We start from the raw sequence: 21,258 nt of genomic DNA on the forward strand, positions 1-21,258 counted from the left end.
TACCAAAGGGCTGCTAGGAAACAAAGAGTGAAACATTTAAAGGGGTCTGAACACTTTCCGATCCCACTGTGTATATATACACACAGACATACAGACAGACAGACAGACAGACAGGCACAAATTATGAACTGATGTGATATACCCGTAGCTCCTAATATGTGACCAGAAGCCTTCCCAAAAGAGACAGACTGCATACTCAGTGATGGACTGTATCCCCAATCCCCAAGGCATTGGGTTTGAATTTGCCCCTAAATAAGAGACTTGTGCAGACATATGCAAAAAGAAAGTATCTTTTTTTTTGCTTCGTAACAGTGCCAGATAATCAAACTTGGGCTCACTCAACTAGGAAGCACACAGACATAAAGACAATTCCACTATATAGTGCAAATATATGAGGGAATAGCCACAGATTTTCCTAATAATCTTTTACTTCTACGCGAGGCTCGAGCCCGCTGCGAGGCATGGGGCCCGCGCCGCGATCTGAGGCGTGGGGCCCAAAGCCAGAGCCGCGCTCTGAGGCGTGAGGCCCAAACCAGAGCCGCACTCTGAGGAGTGATGCCCGAAGCGAGAGCCGCGCTCTGAGGAGTGAGGCCTGAAGCCAGAGTCGCGCTCTGAGGTCCAAAGTCAGAGCCATGCTCTTTGGCGTGAGGCCCGAAACCAAAGCCAGGCTCCAAGGAGTGAGGCCCGAAGCTAGAGCTGCACTCTGAGGCATGAGGCTTGAAGTAGGAGCCGCAGTCTGAGGCATGAGGCACGAAGCAAGACCCTGGCTCTGAGTCATGCTCGGATTTATTTTTAATCCATCTGTGAATTCAGGATAAACCTTAACTTTCAGTGGTACAACTCAGTTGTCAGGCTAGCACCACCTGAAGTAGCCAATTAACTCATCAAGAGGCACACCTAAAGAGCAGTCTCCATATATACGAGATAATGTGCTGCATTAACATTATATGCCCTCCTATAGATTGAGTAGTCAGACTAAGCCTGGTCTGGCAAAACAATAGTGGAAACAACTGTGTGTTATTCAACCATAAAATGAGGACAAACATGAGGCGTCAGCACATTTAAAAACTCTAAAAACAAATCATGAGGTCCTGTGCAGCCAAACCATGCATGCAAACAACCGAAGAGTTGGAGCCATGACATGAGCAGCAAACTGAAGAAGTCAAACTATGACAAAGCCTGGACATGCAGCCTATCTTTAGATCAGAGGCATGAAACCTAGCTTTCGTTACTGAAGCAAGACGTTAGCACCTGAAACCCAAGGCCCAGCTTTGGCAAAGAGGCAAGTGGCTAATATCATCCCAGAGGCTTGGCCCATCGAAACATCATTTACACAGTGCACTTACCTGTGCTGCCTCCACACCACCCTGTGGCTCTACCCCCTTCCCTCATAACTTTCGACTCTGGATTACAGGGAAAGCTGGTAATGCCGAGAGCCCACCATGGAGGGAAGCGGCGTCACAACCAGGATGCTGCATTACTGTAGATAGTGCACAGCATGGCTAATGGCTGAGGGACCTATGCCTAAAGAGGTGCTGGCCCCTGGACAGTTTGGTAAGGTGAAGGGATGGCCGAGACCCCCCAATTCCATCAGAGTCCAGTGAAGCAGTGACTGGTGTCACATGTAGGAGGCGCTGTGTGTTCTCCCCAGGATGTGCACAGAGGTGTATTGAGGCCATGGGGGTGCATTGCAGTCACAGGCATAGCTGTGATTGCAATGCAGACTTAAAATAAGTGTTAGTCTTAGGCATGCTAGTGTCAAAGGCAGATTTAGGGAAAACCTGCTCTGTGGGTTTTTTTTGGTGCTTTGAAACAGACTGCAGGATGGTAGACGTGCAGTCCATTTCATTCCCGGTCCAGGTTTTCCATGTGGCTGAAGGCCACAGATCCCTGTTAAAATCCCTACAGTAAAGGGTATGGGTGTGTCAGGTCCAGTGTCAGTCTGGTGTTTGAAGGAGTACAGAGCAGTCGACTTTGCAGAGCTCCATTTGTTTGAGGCAACACAGGCCAGCGGAGCCAAGACAGCTCAGGAGCCTGGCACCCAAAGCAGACATAGCAGTGCAGTTGCCCACAGCAGCTAGTCTCAGAGGTGGACTGTCTTGTGCTCGGCGGAACTGGAGGTAGACAGTCCTGTGCCCGAAGGAGGACTAGCGTGTTTAGTGACTGTAAACTGTAGGATATTGTGTACTATAGAAAGCTGTGACTAAAGAGACATTAACACGGCGGTGCAGTCGCCCACGGTAATAGGTCATGAAGGTGGACCGGCGAGTTTAGTGACTGTGTAATCCAGAGGATATGTGCCCGGCTGCGATCCGTAGGATACTGGGTACTATGTAGTGCTGTGAATTGGACATTAATGCTATGCACTTGTGTTAATTCGACATTAATAATGTGAAGTAACTGCATTAAACAGACTTTGTGTTGGAACTTTGTTGGGTCACTGCCTCCTCACTGCATAAGTGTGCTACCGCTGCATTACAGTCCGTACACCGATACAGTGATTGATGGCTGAGGGACCTCTGCCCAGAAAGGTATTTGCCCCCAGACTGCTTGACAAGGGGAATAAAAAGCTGTGACCCCCTATTCCCACTTGCGTCTGTACAATGAAGCTCCACAAGATAGAATATCTTCCCCCTAGGAGAAAGTGTCATGCGACTATCCCTTGAAGGGAGTGGAAAAACAGTGGAGGTAGTAGGGACATTTTAATCTCTATGTGATCCTGTCCCTGTATAGGTCAAGGAAGGACCACCTCCTGGTGTGCTGTCCTGAGGAACGTACTGGAAAAATTGATACAGGAAAGATATATATCTTTGTATTGTGTTAGCCAGTACATAGAAAAGGATTACAATTTGAGAGTCCTCAGTGGTTGATACCTTTTAATGGCTAACTGAAAGGATGGTAGCAAATTGCAAGCTTTCAAGATTACTCAGGTCTCTTCATCAGGCAAAGAAAAGCACAAAATCTGAAAGGTCACATATTTATACACAATAAGACACAGAAATGATGCAATAGATACAACAAGTGACGTGAATCAGAACTATCATTAAGGAAGAGGGATAAATAGTTGTGGCCGTAAATATTGGAAAAGTTCACAGATAAGGAGTGTGGAAGTTTTATTGTCCTGTGACTGAGGTCTGGTCCGAGGTTGTGATGTCTCCACAAGGTCTGAGGAGCACATTCCTTACTTGATATAGAAATACAAAAACCCATACGACACATTTATTCCAGTTCTGAGTGTGTCAACAGTTGTCGTAAGTTTGTACTTTCAGACACTTCTGACTCTCTGAGATTTGAAGTTATCTTTTAATACTAGTAATTTCATGTCCATGGTGCTGTGATTAGTGATAAAAAACTGTTTAGCCACAGGTAATCTATCTTTTCTTTTATTGTATGGCGATGAGAATTCATCCATGTTCTAAGTTTTTGCCTTGCCTCCCTACATACAGACCCCCAGTTGGACATTTTGTATATATCAGTGATGGCGAACCTATGGCACCCGTGCCAGACAGGGCACGTAGAGCCCTCTCAGCTAGCATGCGGCCTCGGCCTCGCCTCACTGTTCAGAGGTGCGGCTTCCTCACACACATTGAGTGGCGCGGCCACGGAGCTGAATGATGTCATCCAGTTGCGGTCGCGCCTCTCAATGTGTGTTAGGAAGTGACAGGTAGGAAGCTGACGGAGCACGGAGAGGTGAGTGTGGCCGCTGTGTGTGTGTGTGTTGTGAGTGTGCCTGTGTGTGGTGAGTGTGGCCCTGTGTGTGTGGAGAGGGCCAGTGATGGCGGTGATGGGGAGAGGGACAATGATGGGAGTGACAGGGAGAAGGCCAGTGATGGGGAGAGGGCCAATGATGGGAGTGATGGGGAGAGGGCCAGTGATGGGGAGGACAATGATGGCGGTGATGGGGAAAAGGCCAATGATGGGAGTGATGGGGAGAGGGACAATGATGGTGGTGGGGTAGAGGGAAATGATGGAGGTGGTGGAATGGGCAATTTCTACAAGATGGGGATCATGATGGGGCATATTTCTACATGAAGGGGATCACGATGGGGCATATTTCTACATGAAGGGGATCACGATGGGGCATATTTCTACATAAACGGGATCATGATGGGGCATATTTCTACATGAAGGGGATCACGATGGGGCATATTTCTACATAAACGGGATCATGATGGGGAATATTTTTGCATGAAGGGGATTACGATGGGGCATATTTCTTCATGAAGGGGATCACGATGTGGCATATGTCTACATGAAGGGGATCACGATGTGGCATATTTCTACATGAAGGGGATCACGATGTGGCATATTTCTACATGAAGGGGATCATGATGGGGCATATTTCTGCATGAATGGGATCATGATGGGACATTTCTACATGAAGGGGATCATGATGATCATTACTAAAAGAAGGGGACAATGATGGGGCATATTACTACAAGAAGGAGATCAGGATGGGAACATAACTACTGCCTGTGGGACCATTCTAATTGGGCAGGTGGAGAGCACAGTAATTAAATGATAAAGTGTGTAACTGTTACTAGTTTGGCGGCTGTTAGCAATCTCAGCACCTTGACCGCCAGCAAGGCGCTACCCGGGCATAGTAACTAACTGTGGTTAGTTATAGCAAATTATAATTATCCTCCATCCCATAGTCCCGTGCCCATATACCCATCATACATATCCACGATCCCATAGGCCCGTGCCCGTATACCCATCATACATATCCTCCATCCCATAGTCCCATGCCCATATACCCATCACACATCCTCCATCCCATAGTCCCATGCCCATATATCCATCATACATATTCGCCATCCCATAGTCGAGTGCCTATATACCCATCACACATCCTTCATCTCATAGTCCCATGCCCATATACCCATCATACATATCCTCCATCCCATAGTCCCGTGCCCATATACCCGTCATACATATCCTCCATCCCATAGTCCAGTGCCCATATACCCATCATACATATCCTCCATCCCATTGTCCCGTGCCCATATACCCATCACACATCCTCCATCCCATAGTCAACCATTATGACATCATAATGAGCGGTGGTGCTTGCAACCTATGATGACATCAGGGTCGCCATGGCAACCATTGTGACATCATAATGAGGGGCGTGGCTTCATACGTACACACTTTTTCCCCAGTATGTAGATAGGGGCAAAATTGTTTGGTGAATTGGAACGCGCGGGGTTAAAATTTCACCTCATAACATAGCTTAGGACACTCTCGGGGTCCAGACGTGTGACTTCGCCAGATTTTGTGGCTGTAGCTGCGACGGTGCAGATGCCTATCCCGGACATAGGATAGGCAAGCCCGGCCCCTCATTATGTTGTCATAATGCCCATCTACATAATGGGGAAACAGTGTGTGTGTGTCAAGCCCCGCCCCTCATTATGATGTCACAATGGCTGCCATGGCGACGCTGATTCATCATAGGTTGCAAGCCCCGCCGCTCATTATGATGTCATAATGGTTGACTATGGGACGCAGGATGTGTGATGGGTATATGGGCACTGGACTGTGGGATGGAGGATATGTATGATGGGTATATATGGGCACGGGACTATGGGATGGAGGATATGTATGACGGGTATATGGGCACGGGACTATGGGATGGCGGATATGCATGATGGGTATATATGGGCACGGGACTATGGGATGGAGGATGTGTATGATGGGTATATGGGCATGGGACTATGAGATGAAGGATGTGTGATGGGTATGTGGGCACTCGACTATGGGATGGCGAATATGTATGATGGGTATATAGGCATGGGACTATGGGATGGAGGACATGTATGATGGGTATATGGGCACGGGCCTATGGGATCGTGGATATGTATGATGGGTATATGGGCACGGGACTATGGGATGGAGGATAATTATAATTTGCTATAACCACAGTTAAGGGGGTTTTACACATAGCGATATCGCTAGCAATATCGCTAAAACGTCACTGGTTTGTGATGTTATAGCGATATCGCTATGTGTGATACTTACCTCCGACCGGCTCCCCCGCTGGTTATCGCTGATCGCGCGAGATCGGGCGGCTCCATTTCTCGTCGGCTGCTTCCTGCTGTGTGAGACGAGGGACGCTGGACGCGGGCGGGAGGACGTCAGGATCGCTGTGTGTGAAAGGTGAGTATCGTGCGTCGCTGCTGCATCGCTGTGTGATCTTTCTGTATGAAAGCTCACTAGCGATCATTTAGCGATGCACCAGCAATCCTGACCTGGTCGGATCGCCGGTGCATCGCTAAATGTAAAAGGGCCTTTAGTTACTATGCCCGGGCAGCGCCGGGCTCTTCAGCTAATATATATATATATTTTGTCAGCCGCAGCAATTATTTATATTTTTTCAGATCACGGTGAAGCCTCCTAGCCTGCTATTCTTGCCAAGTGCTATCTACAAGCCAGCCAGCTTCCCAAGCCAGCCATCTCTATGCCAGGATTCAGAAGTCAGCAGCAGCCAGATACAGTAAGTGTTATCACGTTTGTGTGACTGTGGCCTAGAGATTAGAGATATTCACACTGTGAAATGTAGCAGTGGATTTCAGCGTGATATATGCTTGCATTCCATGCTAAAATCTATCTACCTAATATTCTGCATTTTTTTCCCATAAAGATCAATCCAACTGCTGTGTCTGGAAAGGGCAGTGTGAGTGACTCAGTTTCAGTGTGTGATAAACACGCATGAGCTTGAAACCCCCTTGCTGAACAAAAGAGAAAAGGTAAGTTTAACATCAATGAATTGTTTACATAATAGAATTGATCATCAGGGTTTAGGGACGGCAAGCGCTGTACAGGGAAGAGCTGCGGACTCTCCTGTGCAGCGCTGCTGAGTAGTTCTCATTCACTTTGAATGAGGGCAGCGCTGCAGTACCTTGAGACTGCCACTACACATTTTTCATCATACAAAATTGCCCTGGTGGCACTTCGTCATACATAATTGGGTTTTAGGTTGTAGTTTGAGCACTCTGTCTCAGAAAGATTCGCCATCACTGGTATGTATGCTGTACACCACATTAGATGTGATGCAGCTGAAAGTACCTGGCATCTTGTAGACCTGATGTGAGTTGGGGATCTTTATTTTGTCCGTGGTCATTATAAATCGACAAATTTTACATTTTTTTCTGGCTGCAGGGAAACGTTCCTGCAGCTGTTGGAGAGGACAGAGAGCTTCTGACAATGATGCTTCTTAGATTTGGGGGGTGACTGCCTAAAACACAGTAGTGGGAGGTCTGGAAATATGGATTGTAATCGGGCATCTCTTTATAGTAAAGGTTGTAATTTCCTTGCAGCTCTCCTTAGCTTCTCAGAATCTGACAATGCTGCTTTTTAGATTTGGAGGCTTCCTAAAACACAGAAGTGGGAGAACTGGAAACATGGATTGTAATTGGGCATTTTTTGTAGTAAAGGTTGTAATTTCCGTGCAGCTTCCTGTAGTACTTCCAGATTTGGATTGTTGGTGACTATTAGAGGCACCCGGTTGCTTTCTTTTTTAGTTTTGTAATATAGCAGATGATTCCTTGATATTCTGGTGGCTTTTGTAATCTGGTTTTCAACTGTATTGGAAGGTAGCACTGATTCAAAAAGGTCTTTCTGAGGCGACCAAGGTGTTTGTCTCAGGGCTGTGGAGTCGGTAAGCCAAACCTGCGACTCCGACTCCTCAATTTCCCTTACACCGACTCCGACTCCAACTCCGACTCCGACTCCACGACTCCGACTTCGACTCCCACACATATTGCTTATATTTAAGTGAAAAATTTATTGTAGTACAATGTGAACCTCAGACATTTAATCATTTTTATGATCCAATAATCAAGATATTTAGATAGAACAGAATATATATTGGTGTACTACCTGGTTTTCATTCTTTTTGGTACAGATACGATATGGATAGACAGATATGGATAAATGGATAGATAGAGCAGATTTCTAATCTGCTTTTGCTATTGAGAACATTATCTATGAGCTCAAAAACCTTTCAGGTGATGCAGTTTTTTAAAAAGATGATCAACTTTTGCAGCTGAAAAACGTATCCTCAAAAAACACAGGAAAAACGCTGTGTGTGAATGTAGCCTTAGATCAGGAATATAACAGCCATTTATAGGACATTTCATAACTTTCCCAAACTCCTATGAATAAATATTCAGCACATCCTGCATTGAATTACTGTACCCAATTTATTATATATTTTAGGAGTCGGAGTCGGTCCATTTTATACCGACTCCAACTCCGACTCCGACTCCACCAAAATGAGCACCGACTCCGACTCCGACTCCACGACTCCGACTCCACAGCCCTGGTTTGTCTCTATCCATGGGGTTGGAACATATCCGATAGCTTGGCTGTAGACTATAGAGTTTTTTAAGTGTTTTGAGTGAAAACTCTTCCATTTAAGGTATGTTGGACGGTCAATTGGCTTCTGGTACAAGGGTGTCTCTATTTCATTGTTTTGTAGCTTAATGATGGGTGTCCAAAAGTTAATTTCAGTACAGGTGTAGTTGAGTGTTAAGTTGATGGTGGAAGGAAATTGATTAAACTGTACATGGAATGTCTTCAGCTGTTGCTCAGACTCCATCCAGATGATTAAAATATCATCAATGTAATGGTAGTAGGCCAGAGATATGATGGGACTTGAGGAAAAAAAAGTCACTTTCAAGTTTGGACATGAGAAGATTTCAAACCAAAAAGAAACCACATGGAACGGAATGCCAACCAAGGTAATATAAGGGATAGAGGAATAGTAAATACTATAAAATGCCTTTATTGAGGTAAATGGCAAAAATAAATTGGTGATGTGCAAAAAAGTGCCCGCACCAAAAAAAAAAAAAAAAAAAAGGTACAATAGAATAATAATAATAATAATAATAATAATAAAACCAATTAAAAATTAAACGTATAAATGCAATTTGATACAGGGACCACCAGACAAGCTCAAAGAGATAAAGGTCATAAGCACGAGGTGAACAGATGTTGGAATATATAAAATAATAAATATGATTAAATAGATGAAAATATTCCACATAATAATCACAAAATGTAATCCAAAAGATTATTACTGCAAACAGACCAGTATAAAGTGCAGTCGGAATAGCAGTTTATAAAGCAGACCATGATAAAGTGGTATAACTAACACAAAGGGGGTTAAGGTGAAACCCTGCTAAACAGAAAAATATAAATTCATCATTATCCTTATCTCCTTATCCTAGAGGTAAATGGTTGTTCAATAAACAAAAACTATCTTTTGTACATTTCTCAATAAAAGCAACCGGAGATCGGATTCATGTTGCCCAAACCGCGGACATGAATCAGAGCATGAAATGAATCAGATGAATCAGCATGGATCATAGTTTTGCTGCACAATTGAAGCCAGATATACCGGTATATATTTTTTGAAACGCCAGAGAAAGTATACGTTACAGATTGGGTGATTGACATGTCTCTGCCATAGTGTATGAGCTGTCAATCAACTTTAACGTAGCTGAGAAGAGCCTGTCAGGGGCATCGCTGGACTAGTCTTGTCACTGCCTATGATGCTCAGCTGGAGCATTTCAGAGGAGAACATACCTCGCTGTAATCATGCAGCCACAATCTGATTCATGCTTCCCACAGCAAATGATAAATTCCCTTTACATGAGTTGTCCACATTTTGCAATCTCTTTATTGGCAGAGCTGAAAGACAATAAGCTGATCAGTCAGTATTCCACCGCTGAGACGGATCCCCATTGTAATTTGTGTATTAGGTAATTCCCACTGAAATTGATCTGCTATGTGGAGAACTCAGCATGTCCACATATTACACAAAGTGATCATTAACATTTGCACTCTTATAACAAGAATGTCACATCATCACTGCAGGACAAATACCGTCAGTGACCCCAGAGTTGATTCTGATTTTGTCCTTTGCAGTTTTAACCCCAGTCTAGAAGAAGTGTTTAATAAGTGAACAACCATTCAATGCGTGAGCATCTTTCAACAAAGAGCTTATCCAAAAGACAATAAAGGTCATACAAACCGAATTTGGGCGTCAATGTTTTGCAGGTTCTGCTTCTTTGACCTTCAAGAAAGAACTCTACTGGAGCGTATCCATTCTGTGGATTAGAGCTTCCAGTTATTACAACATGTACACAAAGACTGTGGCAATGCATTGGGTTCATTCTTCAATAAACATGATAAAGTGCAACAGGCACAAGCTTTTCTGAGACTTTTGTAATGTCTCCATATTGAGGCTGTGTGCACACGTTTTTGGCACTGCGGATCCGCAGCAGTTCCGCAGACATGGTACAGTACAATGTTAGCCAATGGGATTTCAAAACCGCAGTGCCCACGCTGCAGATTTTTCCGGGCGGTTTTAAATCCGCAGCATGTCAATTCTTTCTGCGGATTCCGAAGCGGTTTGGCACCTGTTCCATTGTCCAGGTGTCAAACCGTAGGCAAATACACAGGAAAACCGCAGGTCACTTTACCTGCAGTTTTACCTGAAAATCCACATGGAAAAATCCGCAGGTGAATCCGCAGTGTGTTCACATACTGTACCCTTAGCTATCAAACGGTCATAAAAAACTCTTGTTACATTATGTCACAGTTTTAGAAAATAATACTAACAAAGGAATAGTTGTTAAAAGGAACCTGTCACCTCGTTTTTAGCTTTTGATCTGGTCCCAGTGTGTGGGTAGTGAGGCAATGTGCATCATTAACATGGTTTTGTCAAAGAAATTCTCCAAGTATTAGGATTGAAAACATTTGTACACCCAGAGTAAGTGCACATGCCCAGGGATTTTATCTTTTCAGTCAGGGCTTAAAAAGTTGGACTCCAGCGGCAGTCTGGGTGTTGAGTGTCTGGAGAGGAATACTCCAGAGAAGTGGTTTTGTGCTGTGGTTTATGCCTGAACCATGGGTTGTGCTAACCCTTGGCATGCTGACCCTGCTACTACAAGTACTGTACTTAGGGCTTCTGTTTTCTTTTACTTTGCCGTTTCGCCCAGATGGACGTATTTATTTTGTGCTTAACCCTTAGTTTATGCCGTACTTAAAAGACCAAGTGGATCTTTCAAGCCGCAGCATGCCGGTATCTACCTCTGTGTGCAGCCGAGCGAGACAATCTACCACAACGCCCACAGGAATGCAATTGGTTGCCGTGACTGGTTCGATGTCACGGCATCCACACAGTAAATCCTGTGAAGGCGCATTGCCCCTCCACTACCCAAGAATGCACATTGACTCTGGGTGTACAGCCCCAGGTTCATGTTAGATGTGCGCATGCTTCAGTGCCCAGAGTGGAGGGGACACAGCAGCAAGCATAATGTGCGTGCTCCTGTGTCATGTAGCCCCTTACTCAGAGCGGCTCCAGCTCCCCTATGACTGAAAGAAAAGGTATGTGACGGAATCCTCTAAAGATATAAAGGGGTTTTTTAAATACTTGGAGTTTTTCTATGACAAAAACATGTTTGTGATGCACAATGCATCACTAACAACAACACACTGGGGCCAGTGTAATAGCTAAAAACGAGCTGACAGGTTAATGGACAGGTGCATATATATACACTGTGTTCCAAATTATTATGCAAAAAATATTTCCTCATATTTTCTCTAAATTATCTATATGAATTGCAGTCATTGTTATTTTCCAGTCATCTAAACTGTGTTCCAAATTATTATGCAAAAAGAGTTTAGGAGTGATAAGGTTAGAATTTTTTTGTTTGTCATTTAAACTCATTGATGGTGATGTGTGTCAGGGCTCTTTATATCACTGAAAGCAATTGCAGATACCTGTGTAAATTAGTTTGGCAGGTGTGTCCAAATAAAGGCAAGACTACTTAAGAAGGCTGTTCCACATTATTAAGCAACCTACATTTTATGCCAAAATGGGAAAGAAAAAGGATGTGTCGGCTGTTGAGAAGCAACAAATTGTGGAGTATTTAGGTCAAGGCATGACTACAATCAACATTGCCAAGACACTTCATCGTGATCATCGCACAACCAAGAAGTATGTAGCCGATTCCCAGCACACACGTGTGCATGCTGATAAGGAAAGATTGAGGACTCTTTCCAACAGGCAATTGCGTCAGGTTAAAAGAGCAGCTGCAAAAATGCCTTGTCATAGCAGCAGACAAGTTTTTGAAGCTGCTGGTGCCTCCAACGTCCCCCGAACAACAAGATGCAGGGTCCTTCAGAGGTTTGCAGCTGTGCGTAAGCCATCCTGTTGACCACCTCTATCCACTGCACACAAGCAGAAACGGCTCCAGTGGGCCAAACGATACATGAAGACTGACTTCCAAACTGTTTTGTTCACCGATGAGTGCCTTGCAACGCTCGATGGTCCAGATGGATGGACTGGAGAATGGCTGGTTGATGGACACCCCATGAATACACAGCTAAGGCGCCAACAAGGAGGAGCTAGAGTAATGTCTTGGGCTGGAATCATGGGGAGAGAGATTGTCGACCCCTTTAGGATCCCTGAAGGGGTAAAGATGAACTCCATAATCTATGTGGAGTTTCTAAAACAGCACTTCCTGCCATGGTTCAAGAGGAAGAACCGTGCTTTCCGCAGCAAGATCATTTTCATGCATGATAATGCACCGTCTCATGCTGCAAATAACACATCTGCATCTCTGGCTGCTATGGGCATAAAAGAGGACAAACTTATGGTGTGGCCACCATCTTCCCCTGACCTCAACCCCATTGAGAACCTCTGGAGCATCATCAAAAGGAGTGTCTATGATGGCGGGAGGCAGTTCACATCTAAGCAACAGCTCTGGGAGGGTATTCTGTCCACATGCAAAACAACTGAAGCACAAACCATCCAAAAACTGACAAATTCAATGGACGAGAGAGTTCAGAAGCTTCTTTCGAACAAGGGGTCCTATGTGCAAATGTAACATCACCTAGAATAAAGTTTTGACTTGAAAAGTGTTTGATTTCATTTTGTAATAAGCTGATAATGCTTATAATTTCACAATTGACCATTTTTTTGTTCACAATAAAAATAAAAAGGTTGAAAACTCTGCTGTGCATAATAATTTGGAACATGCATTTTGAGTGTTTCCTATTTTTAAAAATATACTGCTTTCATAGGCAGTTTGTTCAAAAACATTGCAATTATACTAGAATATTAGATGCCTGTTAAATAACAATGACTGCAATACATATAGGTAATTTAGAGAGAATATGAGGAAATATTTTTTGCATAATAATTTGGAACACAGTGTAATATTCTAGTATATGACGGCAAATCCAACAAGTGTGAACAAGTGCAAGCTACGACAACCAAGTCAATAAAGAAAAAATAGCTGCACTCTGAAATGCTGTAATATGCAAGCAATGAATATAGAAAATTGGAACTCCATTTCTGTTATAGAAAAAATACACATTCTATAATATACAAATATTAAATATAGAAAATTGGAATGATGCACACCTTGTCGCTGGCTGTTGGGCACTCATAAATTGACCTAATTCTGCGCCAAGCACCTTCATTTTTAGCGTATTTTCTATAGCAGTAATGCAGTTTCTATGTTCTATATTCATTGCTTGCATATTATAGTATTTCAGAGGGCAGCTATTTTTTCTTAGCTTTATTGATTTGGACATTTTTATGGCATATCCACATACCATGACAAATGTCTAACAAATGAGGCTATGTGCACACGCTGCGGTTTTTGCTGCAGTTTTGGCCACAGCAGAACTGCAGCAGTTCTGCAGACAGTGTACAGTAGAATGTTATCCTATGGGATTTACATTCTGCTGTGCACATGCTGCGGATTTTTAACTGTGGAAAAGCCGCGGTTTTGAATCCGCAGAAAGAATTGACATGTCAATTCTTTCTGCGGATTCTGCTGCGGTTTGCCTCCTATTCCATTGTCCAGGTGGCAAACTGCAGGGCAAAACCGCAGGCCAATCCGCAGGTCATTTTACCTGCGGTTCCGTAGATAAGAATCCGCAGACCAATCTGCAGTGTGTGCACATAGCCTGAAAGTCCTACCACTGGGAACCATGATAGTCTCATACTCACTGGCAACCCATTGGCTCTGTGGGATCGCATCTGTTGGAGATTGCCAGCAACAGTCAAGGTGTTAACAGCAGCAAGTGGAGATCGACTCGCAAGCCTTCATCACAGGCAGGTACCAGACATATGATGTAACAGTAGATCAGATGTCGTGAACATATTATATCAAGCCAGTGAGTGATGCAGTTTTGTGTGACAGCCACAATCCAACAAGTCTGGTTTTGTCCGTTTACGCTAACTACTAGAGATGAGTGGATCGATTTTGTGGGACTTCAGTTCAGCATTCATGTTAGTTTTACCTGGTTGAGAGACAGGAGGCCAGAAAATCTCTTGCCTTCCAGCATAGCTTTTGATTAGCCAGTGTTGTCGCAACATCCTGTGTGTGCTGTGACAGCCCTGACAAATCAAATTCCACACCTGGGAGATTTGTGGGCCTCCCATGTAGTTGCCAGGTAACACTGACCTGGACGCTGGTCCATCGTACAGCAAATCGATCCACTCATCGCTACTTACTACGACAAGAAAATATAGGATACCGATGTCTCAAGCTCAGAGTCTTTCTCTCCAGGAAAAGGGTATGCAGTGCTCCATGGCATAAATTGATGTGCATTCTATATAACGCAGAAGACAAGATAAAAGAATATAATACATTGTACATCATTTTAAGGGTAGTCAAAAGAAAAATAATTAGTTATTTTACTAACCCGCAACATTGTCTTCACATACTCAGCAAAAACTGCCCAGTAAAGCTTGTTTCCACGAAACGTGCGTCTCATGAAGAAGGCACCAGACATTCGTAGCAACTCTCCCACAATTTTCATTCCCATGAAGTCTAAGACACATCATAAAAGTTTTACTTTTAACACGTCTTTTCTTTAATTTCTCAGTATGCTTTCATTTTCCAAACTGAACGAACACTGCAGATTCTCCCTGATAAACTAGCATAGAACTATACAGCTCTGGCAAAAATTAGGAGACCACTGCACAGTTTTATAAAAATCAGCTTCTCTACATGTCTGACAGCCATTCCATTCCAGTGTCAGTTGAATTCCAACCAGAGTACACCTCATTCTACTAAATGTGCTTCTGGTTAGGTGATCACCTGAACCAAATCTTATTTAACAGAAGTAAAAAAAAACCCTGCTGTGGTGATTTTTCTACCAGGAGTGGCATAAGGTCCCCCAAAATCAGTGTGAAAGACTGGTGGAAAGCATTCCAAGACGCATGAAAGCTGTGATTAAAAATCATGGTTATTCCACAAATATTTCTGAACTCTTCCAGAGTTAAAACATTAGTATTGTTGTTTCTAAATGATTATGAACTTGTTTTCTTAACATTATTTGAGGTCTGTAAGCACTGCATTTTTTTTTGTTCTTTTGACCATTTCTCATTTTCTGAAAATAAATACAACATTTATTGCTTGGAAATTGGAAGACATGTTGTCAGTAGTTTATAGAATAAAAGAGCAATTTACATTTTACTCAAATATACCTATAAAGAGAAAAATCAGACAAACTGAAAATTTTGCAGCGGTCTCTGAATTTTTGCCAGAGCTGTGTATACATGATTTTCTCAATATTTGACATGAAATCAGAATAATCTTTACAGTTTTAGGTCAACTAGGATTACCATAATTATTAATATTTGCCAAATGTCAGAATACTGAGAGAGGGGGAGAATGTTTTAAGGAATTTTTATTGCTTACTGCAATGTCAAAAGTTTACATACACTAATGTTACTATGCATTTAAACAATTCTGGGCTGCCCATATTAACATGTCATGTGTTTTGAAGCTTTTGATTTTGGCAACATCTGAGTTAATTAGAGACACCTGAAACACACTGCTTCTTTGTAACAATATAAATCCCATATAAACTACTACAAGTTCCAAGAGGTGGGGACAAATATATCCTCCCACCCCTGGATAAAAGCTACATCAACTCCAACAAACTGTAGAAACTGGAGGGAAAAGGAGCAAACAATGAAATACCAAAAATAACTATTGATTTTATTCAATATCATGTAAAGTGTACAAAGTCATGGTAATAAGGTGCCAATCAAAATGCAGATGAAACACACCCACAGCAACCCACCCCTCCGATCAAGATGGTAGATACCCAAAACTTGGCAAGCCCCATATATATATAATCACATATCCAGGATACAAATACCCCTATAAAATGCATAATGCCTATTGGCAAAGTCCCGGAGCAGAATCAAAAGGGGCATCCACAATACATCCTAATGGCTGTACTGCCTAAAAAAGGAGCTAATAAATTGCCATTACAGATGTCCAAATAATTAGGAGCTTACCAGAGAGTACAGACGGAGGAGGGGAGCCCAGTAGTGAACCCTTGACGCGCGTTTAGCGGCACGCAGAGCTGCTTTGTCAAGAGGAAATGATGGATGACTCTCCACAGGACCTTCTAATAACCCAATGACCCCGGTCACATGACCGCGATCAACCAATGGCAGTGGCGCTATCGGCGCATTCGCCCCGGGGCCGGCAGGTAACACTGTACAGAGAAGGCGTCATGCAGTGCACACAGGCGCCGGTGTAAAATCAGCGTGCACACACGCGCAGAGCATATAGACGCCCGTCTGTCAGCAGGGCTCAGATGACCACGGCGCAATGCGCTCGCCACATGTAAACTTATATATTTAAATTCACAGGGTTATGAATAGCACCCATAATATGAACAGCAAAGACGCTAATTATGTGAAAGTCACAGTTACAAAACAGTACTAGACCATAGAAAATACATATATACATGCTCCACATAGGGACAAATCATGATAACAGTATATAATAACTCCATGAACTATAGAGATGTGAAAATGCTGCATTAAGAGGTAAGGCTAAACGAAGGTCCAAGGGAGACATAATGTCGCCAAGGTCTCTGTAACGGGGTCTTCCAATCTCGGGTACCTCTTTCAGTACCACCCCGTGTTTCCGGAGGTCCACTCTGCTTTGGCTGGAGTCTAAATGAAGGACGCTGGCTGGAATTCCTTGGTTACATGGGCGCATATAAAAGATCACTGCTTCTCAAACGTATTTCCAGTCTGACAACACTTTACTCACAGGACACAGAATATATCACACAGATACAGAGGGCAGGCCAATAGAAAAGCGGCAGGCCAGACATACATTACAATAGCCGCAGGTGACCGGAGCCTGCCGATATTTACTGTGGGAATTACAAATGTGTGGGGGGGGGAGGGGAGGAGGGGCGGACAAAAGGGGAATATCGTGTCTCCTCTGCCCAGGGCGCAGCCTGTGGGCTGATGCATTAGGGACATGCATCTCCCATGGAACCTATTATACATACATACAGTGGGGCAAAAAAGTATTTAGTCAGTCAGCAATAGTGCAAGTTCCACCACTTAAAAAGATGAGAGGCGTCTGTAATTTACATCATAGGTAGACCTCAACTATGGGAGACAAACTGAGAAAAAAAATCCAGAAAATCACATTGTCTGTTTTTTTTTCATTTTATTTGCATATTATGGTGGAAAATAAGTATTTGGTCAGAAACAAGCAATCAAGATTTCTGGCTCTCACAGACCTGTAACTTCTTCTTTAAGAGTCTCCTCTTTCCTCCACTCATTACCTGTAGTAATGGCACCTGTTTAAACTTGTTATCAGTATAAAAAGACACCTGTGCACACCCTCAAACAGTCTGACTCCAAACTCCACTATGGTGAAGACCAAAGAGCTGTCAAAGGACACCAGAAACAAAATTGTAGCCCTGCACCAGGCTGGGAAGACTGAATCTGCAATAGCCAACCAGCTTGGAGTGAAGAAATCAACTGTGGGAGCAATAATTAGAAAATGGAAGACATACAAGACCACTGATAATCTCCCTCGATCTGGTGCTCCACGCAAAATCCCACCCCGTGGGGTCAGAATGATCACAAGAACGGTGAGCAAAAATCCCAGAACCACGCGGGGGGGACCTAGTGAATGAACTGCAGAGAGCTGGGACCAATGTAACAAGGCCTACCATAAGTAACACACTACGCCACCATGGACTCAGATCCTGCAGTGCCAGACGTGTCCCACTGCTTAAGCCTGTACATGTCCGGGCCCGTCTGAAGTTTGCTAGAGAGCATTTGGATGATCCAGAGGAGTTTTGGGAGAATGTCCTATGGTCTGATGAAACCAAACTGGAACTGTTTGGTAGAAACACAACTTGTCGTGTTTGGAGGAAAAAGAATACTGAGTTGCATCCATCAAACACCATACCTACTGTAAAGCATGGTGGTGGAAACATCATGCTTTGGGGCTGTTTCTCTGCAAAGGGGCCAGGACGACTGATCCGGGTACATGAAAGAATGAATGGGGCCATGTATCGTGAGATTTTGAGTGCAAACCTCCTTCCATCAGCAAGGGCATTGAAGATGAAACGTGGCTGGGTCTTTCAACATGACAATGATCCAAAGCACACCGCCAGGGCAATGAAGGAGTGGCTTCGTAAGAAGCATTTCAAGGTCCTGGAGTGGCCTAGCCAGTCTCCAGATCTCAACCCTATAGAAAACCTTTGGAGGGAGTTGAAAGTCCGTGTTGCCAAGCGAAAAGCCAAAAAACATCACTGCTCTAGAGGAGATCTGCATGGAGGAATGGGCCAACATACCAACAACAGTGTGTGGCAACCTTGTGAAGACTTACAGAAAACGTTTGACCTCTGTCATTGCCAACAAAGGATATATCACAAAGTATTGAGATGAAATTTTGTTTCTGACCAAATACTTATTTTCCACCATAATATGCAAATAAAATGAAAAAAAAAAACAGACAATGTGATTTTCTGGATTTTTTTTTTCTCAGTTTGTCTCCCATAGTTGAGGTCTACCTATGATGTAAATTACAGACGCCTCTCATCTTTTTAAGTGGTGGAACTTGCACTATTGCTGACTGACTAAATACTTTTTTGCCCCACTGTATAACTGCACAACATATTCTGGGTGCTGAGTGGTTCTGTAACACGGCTCCCCCTTTTCAGCGACGCGATCGGCATACACAGTCTGATCCTTAACGGATCGGTTTGGGGATGACCGAAGTTTATGGGGTTGGTACAAGTTCCGTTTGTCGACTTAGTCCATCGGCGTTACCGTTTTGGTTGCTGGGTCTGTAGTGGATCGTGAAGTCCAGAGGTTGTAGGGCTAAACTCCACTGCAGCAATCTGGCGTTGTCTCCGGAGACCCGATTAAGCCAGACTAGGGGAATATGGTCCGTTAGGAGGGAAAACTGTCCATACAAATATGGTTGCAAATTTTGAGTGCCCATACTACCGCCAGGCACTCCTTCTCGATGGCCGCATAGCTTACTTCACGGGGCAGTAGTTTCCGACTCAGGTAAGCTACCGGGTGTTCTTGGCCGTCCGGCCCGACTTGGCTCAGTACTGCCCCCAATCCAAACATAGAAGCGTCTGTGTGAACAAGGAAACGTTTAGTTGGATCGGGTGCAGCCAATACAGGGGTATTGGTGAGGGCGCCCTTTAGTTGGCGGAAGGCTTCCTCACACTCTGGGGTCCAGGTTACCTGGCGGCGTTGGTTCATACGAGTCAGATCAGTGAGGGGCTTGGCTACGCTGCTGTAATTGGGAACGAATTTCCTGTAATACCCCGCTGTCCCTAGAAACGCCATGACCTGGGTTTTAGTGCGTGGGGTGGGCCATTTGGCTATGGCCTCAATCTTGGCTGGTTCTGGTCGCTGTTTCCCACTTCCCACCCAATGCCCTAAATACTGAACCTCTGCTTTGCCCACGTGACACTTTTTTTGGTTCAGGGTGATTCCGGCCTGGTGGATCCTGTCCAATACTGTCTCTAGGTGATTTAGATGCTCTTCCCATGTCGCACTGTAGATGGCGATGTCATCCAGGTAGGCACAAGCATAGTCCTGCAGACCATCCAGAAGCCGGTCAGCCAGCCTTTGGAAGGTCGCCGGAGCATTCTTCATCCCGAATGGCATAACTCGAAACTGGAATAAGCCGAACAGGTGACAAATGCCGACTTGGGAATAGCGTCAGGACTAAGGAGAATCTGCCAGTAGCCTTTGCATAGATCGATGATGGTCAAAAACTTTGCCCCCGCCAGCCGATCTAACAACTCATCCACACGCGGCATGGGATATGCATCCGTCACTGTTTTCTCATTGAACTTACGATAGTCTACACAAAACCGTGTAGTCCCTGTCATGATACCAGTGCTGGGTGACTGGCACTTCTGGGGTTAATGTTCTGATCTCAGTGCAGACTCTCACCTGCACACCTGGGACCTATTATGGTGGCCTCTCACTGGTTCTGGGGAGGCTTCTTATAGCCTTAGGAAGCTCCCATCCCCCGTCAGTTATACTTTCGCCCTTGGCATTGTGTGGTGACCCCTGAGTGTGTATGTGCTGTGTTCTGGTTACTTGATAATCTGTGTATGACTCGGTCTGCTCTCTGGATATCGCTTTGGATTCTGCCTGGTACCTCCTATGTCTGTTTGGTTTTGATCTCTGCTTGGCCCTGATTATCCGTTCTGTCTCCTCCCTGGTACTGTATTGATATCTTGTGTATGACCTTTGGCTTTGTCTGACCTCCCATCTGTTTATCCCTCCTGTACCTCGCTGCTCCTCCGGTTTCAGTTGAGGGACATGTGGAATGAGATTGGTCACATTGTAGATTCTACTTTGGTACGGCGGTCAGTACAGTACCTAGTTCATTGGAAGGGGTATGGGCCGGAGGACAGGTCCTGGGTGCCGGCCCGGCTGATGTATGCGGATCGTCTGGTTCGGGCTTTCCATGCTAGGTACCCGGGCAAGCCTGGGGGTCCAGAGGCCCCCTGTTGAGAGGGGGGTACTGTCATGATACCAGTGCTGGGTGACCGGCACTTCTGGGGTTAATGTTCTGATCTCAGTGCAGACTCTCACCTGCACACCTGGGACCTATTATGGTGGCCTCTCATTGGTTCTGGGGAGGCTTCTTTTAGCCTCAGGAAGCTCCTATCCCCCGTCAGTTATACTTTCGCCCGTGGCATTGTGTGGTGACCCCTGAGTGTGTATGTGCTGTGTTCTGGTTACTTGATAATCTGTGTATGACTCGGTCTGCTCTCTGGATATCGCTTTGGATTCTGCCTGGTACCTCCTATGTCTGTTTGGTTTTGATCTCTGCTTGGCCCTGATTATCCGTTCTGTCTCCTCCCTGGTACTGTATTGATATCTTGTGTATGACCTTTGGCTTTGTCTGACCT

The 21,258-nt window shown here is 44.4% G+C and overlaps 1 protein-coding gene across 5 annotated transcripts in view; it reads right to left on the bottom strand.

Annotated features, from left to right (window-relative positions):
- Positions 1-21,258, bottom strand: part of GNPAT (glyceronephosphate O-acyltransferase) — a 447,736-nt gene that overhangs the window by 239,603 nt on the left and 186,875 nt on the right. For 4 of the 5 annotated variants that reach the window (XM_073551870.1, XM_073551869.1, XM_073551867.1 and 1 more), the window contains exons 5-6: positions 14,731-14,858; positions 10,037-10,112 (exon numbers count right to left, since the gene is read on the bottom strand). The exons of the other annotated variant lie outside the window; for it this stretch is intronic. In XM_073551870.1, coding sequence (XP_073407971.1) covers positions 10,037-10,112; positions 14,731-14,858 — 204 coding nt within the window. The remainder of the gene's footprint in view (positions 1-10,036; positions 10,113-14,730; positions 14,859-21,258) is intronic. 5 annotated transcript variants of the gene reach the window in all.

The sequence above is a fragment of the Dendrobates tinctorius genome, unplaced genomic scaffold (assembly GCF_039654945.1).
Source record: "Dendrobates tinctorius isolate UK_male_01 unplaced genomic scaffold, ASM3965494v1 ptg000181l, whole genome shotgun sequence".
In the NCBI taxonomy this organism is placed as follows: Eukaryota; Metazoa; Chordata; class Amphibia; order Anura; family Dendrobatidae; genus Dendrobates; species Dendrobates tinctorius.